Raw genomic sequence first — 8,394 nt, 5'->3', positions numbered from 1 at the left:
CTGAGCTGGACTCCTGCCTCCACTCTGTCACTTAAATTACCTGTGGGACTCTGGGCAAATTACTTCTTTCTGACTTAGTTTCCTCATCAATAAAAGAGAGGTTATATAGCACCTGCCTCCCAAGGTTACTCTGAGGATCCGATAAGGTAACCAACACAGCCCTTTTATAAACCTTACAGTGCTGCCCGCCATGATTGTTCTCTAACCCTCTCATTTTACAGATGGGGAAACTGATGCCCAGAGAGATTGCCTCACTCAGGGTCACACAGGGAGGAAGTGAAAGAGGAAATTTGAATAAAGAACCACCAAAATCAAACCCATCGCCCTGGACCATTTCCCATGGGCCCCAGGGGTCAGATGTCAGTCTCGTCTAATCTCTTTATTTAATAAGTGATTGTTTGACATGAGATTGGCTTGCAAGAGAAAAGTGTCCTGTTTCTCATCCATACTGTTTATTCCCTCACCTAGGTACAATCCTGAGAACCTGGCCACCCTGGAGCGGTATGTGGAGACCCAGGCCAAGGAGAACGCCTATGACTTGGAAGCCAACTTGGCCGTGCTTAAGCTGTGAGTAGCCAGGAGGATGGGCAGGGCACTGAGGCAGTGCCTGACACAGGGGCCTGATGCTCAGAGGACATGGGGGCAAGCCCTTGGGGCACACAGACAATGTGCACACATACCTGCCTTCTCTTGTGGGGTTTGTTGTCAGAGCTGCAGGGGGTCTCCTGGGCTATCTAGTCCAGCCCCAAACCAGCCAAGAATCCTTTCTACAGCATAGCCAACTAGGGGTTGGCCACTCTGCCAAAAGACCAATAGCCATGGGCTGCAAATCCCTTCCTGGCTCCAGTTTTCCCTGAAGGCCAACCTCCTTTGACCTTTGCACCATCACCCCCTGCTCCTGGCTGTGCCCTTCTACACAGGACGCCCTCCAGAGTATTAGAGACAAAGCTCCTCTGACCCAACAGAGAAGTCTTGGGTTCAGATCCTGCCCCCAACACCGGCCTTGTCTGACCTCATACAAGGCCTTTTACAGACTTGTTTTGCCATCTGTTGTCTCCTCTGTCCAACAAGGACATTCACAGGAGCCTGTGGGGGGGATTTTTGTGAGAGAGTAGACTGAAGGACCACAGAAATCCCAGGTTTTTTCCTTCTTTCTGTTCTCCCAGCCCCCAGTCTTCCTCAGGCCAGCCTTCACTTCAGGTGATCTCACAGAACAGGACAGAGATGAGCCAGGTCATCCGGTCCCATCATCCCCTCTCCCAGATGAGGACTAGGGAGGCTGACTAGGTGCCCCTAGGTCCCCCAGATGAGGGGAGGGGCTGAGCCTAGATTCAGGCCCAAAGCTTCGACACCATAACCAAGGTTCTTCCACCACGTCCTTCACCTCTGCTTCTTCCACTGATGTCTCATCTCATTGACCCCAGGGCCCTCTGCCTTCTGCATTTCAGTCCAGCAGACATTTAGTAAAGCACCTACTATGTGTGGGGCATGGTGAATACAGAGGCCAGAGGGAAGTAGCTCCTGCCTTCAGTGATCTCGTTTCTCTGAATGTTTCAAGGGGCAGTAGAGGTGGGGCTGAGGGTAGAGGACAGAGAGCCTTGGCTATGGCACTTCAGTGACATCACACCCCAGTGGATGTTGAATTAGCTGTTATTATTAGAAATGTAAGTAGCCTAAAGCTGCATTCTGCTGAGAGGGTGGCGGAGCTCGTACAGCTGGGGCTCATATTCACTGCCCTCCTCCCCCATTTTCGTGGCTCTGTTGCCACCCTTCGGAGCTCTCCATAACACCCTTTTCTCACTTCTTTCCCACAGTGCACAGATAGACAGATATCACTCTTCATTTCTCTCTGCTTGGGAGAGTTTGGAGACAAAGAACTTGGATGGTCTTGGCTTTCTCGTTCCTTGGAGAATGTCAGTGACTGGGAGGTTCTGGTGTGTGCAGGATCACCAGGGCCCCCTCAGACTCCCCAGCATCCAACAAGGACCTGCTTTGTGCAGGGCCGGGGCAGGTCTAACAGGCCCCAGCCTCCTGGAGTGTCTCTTCTGCTGCAGAGAGAGGCCATGTGCTCAGATGAGAATTGTTTAGGGGGTGAAGCAGTCGGCACCCGCCTCTGAGGCCTTCCTCTTCCCTCTTTCCTCAGATACCAGTTCAATCCGGCCTTCTTCCAGACCACAGTGACAGCCCAGATTCTGCTGAAAGCCCTCACCAATCTCCCCCACACAGACTTCACTCTGTGCAAGTGCATGATTGACCAAGCTCGTGTATCCTTCCATTCCTGGTGGGGGGTGGGGGCGGGCAGAGAGCCCTCCACATTCAAGGGGAAGCTTTGGCCCAGTCCTTCCAGCTCAGCAAGTTGGACTGAGAGCAAGCCCTTCCAGCCCCACCCCTGCCCTCAGCCCCCAGCCTTTAATTGGATCCTTGGGTTTGCGGTTGTCTCTCTTGTTCTCAGCTCTCATTGGTTGTCCTGTGGGGTCTCTGGTGATTGGTCTATTTTCCCAAGGCCAGGCCCACCCCCTTGGAGTCTAGTTGTTGCTTTGGGAAGGGAGAAGAGGAATTCCTAAGGTCGTTCAGGGCTGTATTTCATGTTCCCCTACCCACCCACCTGGTACTGAGAGGTAATTGTCCTTAACGCATCCCCATCTTAGCAAGAAGAGCAACCCATCAGGCAGATCCTGTACTTGGGAGACTTGCTGGAGACTTGTCATTTCCAAGCTTTCTGGGTGAGCTGCCCCCACACCCCCTGGATTCAGGTCCCTCTACCCCTCTAGCCCTGATGTACAGTCAGCAGGTGGGCAGAAGAGGCTTCTAGGTCTTTATTGGCTGTATATGGGTTTGAGAATAGAGCCTGGAGCTGGGCAGAGCAGAGAGTGAGCCCCTCCCATCTGTACTTCCCAGAGCCCCTGCTGGCTTATTGTAGGGCTTGAAAAGTCTGACTTTCCATCTGTCCAGAATGACCTTGAGCAGTGCCCTTTCCAGGCCTCACATCCCTTTTCTGTAGAGTAGAGTCTACTTCGGAGCTGATCCCTGAGGCCCCTTCCAATTCATTTCATGATCTCCAGCGTATGGGGAAAGGTTCTCTGTTCAGCAGTATGCAGTTGCCCAGCATACATACAACCACTTTGTTCCCGGCTCAGAAAGGATTGTTTGTCCTTCATTCTCGAAGACGACCAGCTCAGAAAGGGAACAGGGCGAGAGAGCAGACAGTCAGCAACAAACACTAAACGCCTGGTGTGTGCCAGGCACCATGCTGGGGGCTAGGGGTTTAAAAAAGGAAGCTGCCTGTCCGAGCCCCCCAGGAGCCGGGGGCGGATGCCCAGAAAACACTCCTGTATGGCCAGAATGCAGACAGGCCAAAGAGGGGATCCACAGAGGCCAGGCAGAACTTGAGCTTGATCTTAAAGGAAGCCAGCAGGTGGAGAGGGAGAAGGAGAGAGGCCGAGGCCCCAGAGCCAGAGACAGGCAGTTGTGGTGGGAGATGGAATAGCCAGGAGCCTCTGGGGTTGGTTGACTCATTAGCAGGGTGGCCTAGACATCAGTTTTAGAAGATGACTCTGACCACTGAGCAGAGAATGGATTGGAGTGGGGAGAAACTAGAGGCAGGGAAACTGACAGCATGACAATGATCCTGTGATTACAAGGAACAGGTGATGATGTGTCAGAAAAGAGAAGGGGGCTTAGCCCCAGACTGTCCCAGGTCAGAATAACAGGGCTTGGCTAATTGGGCTTTGTGGGGATCCAGGACAGCTCCCAGCTTGTGAGTCCCAGGGACTGGAAGGACGGTGGTGCCCTGCACAGTGACAGTGAAGGAGGAAAGAGAACAAGTTGTTTTTGACATAGTGAGTTTGCTGGGATCCAATTTAACCATGTCCAGCAGTCATTTGGAGATGTGAGACTGGAGGTCAAGAGAGAGGTTAGGGCTAGACAAATAAACCTGAGAATCGTGGTCATTGAATCTATGGGAGCTGATGAGATCACCAAGAGACTGAAGAGAATGGCACATAGAATTATCAGGAGTGACCTGGAAGCATATTCAGCCGGAGGTTGAAAAGGGGCAGTAACCCAGGGAGGGAGAGACCTGGGAAAGAGCCGTGGCCCAGAAACCAAGAGCAGATGAGAAGATCCAAAGATCTGGGATAAGCTGGAAAATGTCACCAGCTGCAGGGAGATCCAGAAGGAGGAGCTTTGAGATCAAGGTTGACTTTGGAGAGGGAGGTGAATTTCAGTTGAATGGTGAGGTCAGAAGTTAAATTGTAGAGAATTAAGAGAGCGAGAGGAAAGGAAATGGAGAGGCCAAACTGTAGCCAGCCTTCTTGAGGAGTTTGGAGGCGGGGGGGTTATATTTTTTCCTCCCTGCCCTCCTTCCCTCTTACTGGAAAGGGTCTTACCCTCCTCCCAGTCCCTCAGCCTCACTAGCTCTTCACTCTGTGTCTGATCAGCCAGGTGTAGCGGCAAGCACCCCAGCGTCCCCAGGGTGTCTGCCAACACAGGTTCTTGGATCTGCTTTGATAAAAGAAAGCAACTCAAAATGGGTTAACAAGCTTACTTTAATCAGTCAAATATGTATCGTTTACCTAGTTCAGGGGAAAGAGGTCAGCACCCCAAACTTCAAAGTATACAAACAGAATTATCAAGACAGAGAAACAGATCAAGTAGACAGTTTTCCAAACCGTCCAACCATTACATCCTTACCAAACAACATCTGGGTTTCAAAGCCGGGGGGGCCCTGGACAACGGCTTCCCAGAGTTTCATCTGATCAAATCATAAAACACTTCTCAAAGTGAGCCCCAAAACAAAGCTACACATCAGGGCTTATATAGCCTTCTCCTGGCTCAGAGAATGTAACAACCTTCTGGACCCACTGGCCAATCAAGAAGTATCTACTGAAAAACAATCCTTCTACCCCAGGCTCCAGGTGCACTTTAGCCTAGGGGCAGGGAAGATCTTAAAAATTTCCATTCCCATTACACCAGGTCCTGTTGTTTTTGCCTTCAACAGTTCTTATATAAACTCCCTTCTCAGGGGAGGAGTTTTTGAGGTTGGGGGAGACACAGACATGTTTGTAGGTGGTGGGGAAGCAGTCAGTAGAAAGGGCCTGAAGATAAGTGAGAGTAGGGGTGACGGAGGAGGTGGTCCGAGTGGGGTCCTGTGCATGCAGAGGGTTTAGCTTTCCGAGGAACAGAGCTGCCTCTTGGGATGCGTGGAGGCAGGAGATGAGGACAGAGAAGAGGAGCAGTCAACGGAATATCTTGATTTTCTCCAGCTTAGTTCACCAAGATGTCTGACTCACCTCTTTTACAGCATGCGCTAGATGAGAACATGGATCTCCTTCTACTTAATGGCATCACAGGCTTTGAAGACTCTGTCCGAAAATGTGAGAAAACCTCCCTCTCCTATTCCCCTCCAGTTGAAGTGAGCAGGCTTGACTGGGGAGGAAACCCAGGGGAGGGGCTGATTGGGATGGGGGAAGTTTGCCTTCTCATTCTCTTTCCCTTTCTAATCCCCACAGTTATCTGCCATGTTGTGGGCATCACATATCAACATATTGACCGCTGGCTGCTGGCTGAGATGTTGGGAGATCTGTCAGGTAAGGCCTGCCTTGGAGAGGAAAGCACAGGACATGTGTCCTTATGCACAGTGGCTTGGCAGACCTGTATGTTTCTGAAGCATGTTCATAGTCCGCAAGAGCAGCTAGATGTGCTGCTCAGGACCCAGCAATAAGTCATTCTTGAACACTTATTCGTTTATTAAATATTTGTTATTAAGTAAATAACAATATAGAGAGCTAAGAAAAATAGAGTTTAAGTGAAACCTAGCCCCTGACCCATATACTTCCTGGTCTGAGAGGGTGCCAGAACTCATAGATAACCATAATACACTCCTTTATATGTTAACTACTTGCAGACTGGAGTCAGAATGAGTCCAATAAATATTAAATGTCTGCTATGTGCCAGGCACTGTGCTGAGCCCTGGAGATACAAATAAGAAAAAGAAAGATCCCTGCCCTCAAGGAGCTTACAGTCTAATGAAGGAAACAGCACACAAAAGGAAGCCTGAAAACTTGGAGGGGGCGGGGCAGAGGGGCATATCGTTGGTGGAATCAAAACCAAGCAGTGCCGCTATTAGGACATGAAGAGTTAGCCAGGCTTTTAGCCCAGAAAGAGGGCTTAAAAAAGGCAGCAGCTGAGGGTTCTGATGAGGTGTGAGGGCTGATAGCGCAGGGTCTATCAGTGCAGAATCGGTGTCCTCATCCTCCTAGATTGCACAGGATCTCAGAGCATCCTGCCTGCCCTTTGAGGGTCACACCGTCTTCTTGGAGACAGAAGACTTATGTGAGACAAACATGACTGCTGACCAAGCTTGAGCGGAGGCCGTCCCCACAGACCTTTCCCAGGCCTTGTCCCATCGGGTGTCCCTGCTATCGATTCAGCTCGTGGGTGGGGTGGCACAGAGTCTCTTTCTGACCTTCCTTCCTATCCCATTCCAGACAACCAGCTGAAAGTGTGGATGAGCAAGTATGGCTGGAGCTCCAATGAAGCAGGGCAGGTCTTCATCTGCAGCCAAGAAGAGAGTATCAAGCCCAAAAACATTGTGGAAAAGATCGACTTTGAGAGTGAGCACGGCCTGGCAGGGCTGGGGAGGAGCACACGTGGCAGACACCAGGGACTCCCTTGGTGGGCTCTCTTTCCCACCCCCAGCTTGGTCACTGGATATAAACAAACAGGGGCCCCTGCCTGATGTCCCAAGAGTTCTAACTTGGCAGTCCCTTGCGGGACCCCTGTGCCTCAGCCTCGTTTTCTCTGAGGGAGTTCCAGTGTCTTGCCCCCAAAAGAAATTCCTTTCTGGCTGAAGAATGCAGGGTGGAAGATTGGAAGAAGGGGCTCTCCAGGAGGGCCAGGGAGGGCTCTGGGTGTATGTCCTCCCTCTGATCCCAAGTCTGATTTTCTCTTTCTTTCTGCTTCTAGGTGTTTCCAGCATCATGGCCTCCTCCCAGTAACTGCTTCCCCATGTCTCCTGTTTGTTGCCTTCTGTTTCCCCTTACATGCAGCCAGCTTAAATAAAAGCCCTTTACTTCCTGGCCCTGCCTCTTGTTGAAGTTTCCTCACAGATTCTATCCCTGGGCCCTTGGGGTGGGGCACCGCAGGGCAGAGATTTAACCTTTCCTCTGCAGCCCAAAGTGTACCCAGCCTTCTGTCCTTGTGCTTCCTTGGCTGCCCACTAGAGGGACGGTGGAATGACCAGCTAGGCTGGTTCTCCCACTGAGGGCTGGTTGTGTTGTGGGCAGGGGGCAGCTCCTGTCCTAAGGCTGGGTGCCAAGTTGCCACTCCCTCTCTGGTTGTTAGTCCAAGGGCCTTGGAGACACCCTGCTGACTCCTTTCTGGGTGAGGCTGCCCTCAAGCCCCTGGGTGGGGCTGTAGCAGGTAGGGGTGGGGGGAGGTTCTGGAGACACTCTAGGGAAGGGGGAAGGCTTGAGGCTCCTCCTGCCCTCCCGACCCCTTCCAGACAGCAAGACCTCTGTTTCCCCTCCAGCCCACCCCCCTTGCTGACCCTGACCCCAGCACTGGCTGGCACAAAGAAACCGGATGTGTTGGGGCTTCAGAGGGAGTGTGAAGGAATGTGGGAATTATGAGGGAGATGGGAGTAGTAAGTGAAGCCTGTGAATGACATGAGTCAGCCCAGGATAGATGGAGCCTTAACCTCTGCAAAGAACACTCCCTCCCACCCTGCACTTAAGGCCAGAGTCGGGTCACCTGCAGGGTGGAGGAGGAACGTGGACTGTGCTTGCACCACTCTGTTCTATGGGCAAGATTGTGGAGAAGGGGGGAGGCCCCCATCAACCACAGAGATTAAAGGTGTGGAATTGGGAAGAGTGGCCACAGTGAGGACTTGACCAGCGTGAACCAGGGTTTTCTCCTCAATTGGACCCTGTGCTGAACTGGTTACCTGTGTCAGTCTCCCACCCACCCAAAATGAGGGGTGGAAGACCCATGTAGCAGGTGGGTATGACTTTAGGCAGTCTCATTCCCTTTCGGGCCTTCATTTTTTTCTTTGTTAAATGAAGCATCTTGTGATCTCTAAAAGTCCCTTCCAGATACAAAATTGAGTCGGTCTGGTGGTGGCTAGATGAACCACCTTCCTGCCCCAAAGAACACACACACACACACACACACACCCAGAAGGGAGTTGATTCCCGGAGCTTGGGTGGGGCCCTTCTCACCTCTGCCCAGGAAAGACCAAAGGAAAAGCACTGTGCCTGGTCCTCAGCCAGGCCTGAGGAAAGCTTCCCGTAAGGAGAAGTTAGGGCCCTTCAACTCAGTTTAATCTTTAGGCTGTCCTCTGTGTAGAGATAAGAAAGCAAACACAAAGGGGCTGACCTGCCCAGTTTCACATTT

At 51.7% G+C, this 8,394-nt stretch overlaps 1 protein-coding gene across 1 annotated transcript; it reads left to right on the top strand.

Annotated features, from left to right (window-relative positions):
* The first annotated feature begins 388 nt into the window (after nt 1-388).
* On the top strand, nt 389-7,079 carry EIF3K (eukaryotic translation initiation factor 3 subunit K). Its single transcript, XM_069078646.1, has 7 exons — nt 389-567; nt 2,144-2,264; nt 2,649-2,723; nt 5,303-5,375; nt 5,511-5,588; nt 6,489-6,614; nt 6,967-7,079. Exons 1-7 carry the CDS (start codon nt 404-406, stop codon nt 6,996-6,998), a joined length of 669 nt encoding a protein of 222 aa, XP_068934747.1. The 5' UTR covers nt 389-403; the 3' UTR covers nt 6,999-7,079.
* The last annotated feature ends 1,315 nt before the right edge of the window (nt 7,080-8,394 follow it).

Source organism: Petaurus breviceps, unplaced genomic scaffold, assembly GCF_028583685.1.
Source record: "Petaurus breviceps papuanus isolate PSGF00001 unplaced genomic scaffold, PetGlider_PUasm1.0 91041, whole genome shotgun sequence".
Lineage (NCBI taxonomy): Eukaryota > Metazoa > Chordata > Mammalia > Diprotodontia > Petauridae > Petaurus > Petaurus breviceps.
The sequence above is the reverse complement of the archived record's forward strand: the minus strand, read 5'-3'. Positions and strand labels throughout refer to the sequence as shown.

Coding starts and splice junctions, on each gene's coding strand:
- EIF3K (XM_069078646.1), top strand. CDS start 404: ATGAGATTGGCTTGCAAGAGAAAAGTGTCCTGTTTCTCATCCATACTG. Junction 5,589..6,488: donor GATGTTGGGAGATCTGTCAG/GTAAGGCCTGCC, acceptor ATCCCATTCCAG/ACAACCAGCTGAAAGTGTGG. Junction 6,615..6,966: donor GGAAAAGATCGACTTTGAGA/GTGAGCACGGCC, acceptor TTCTGCTTCTAG/GTGTTTCCAGCATCATGGCC.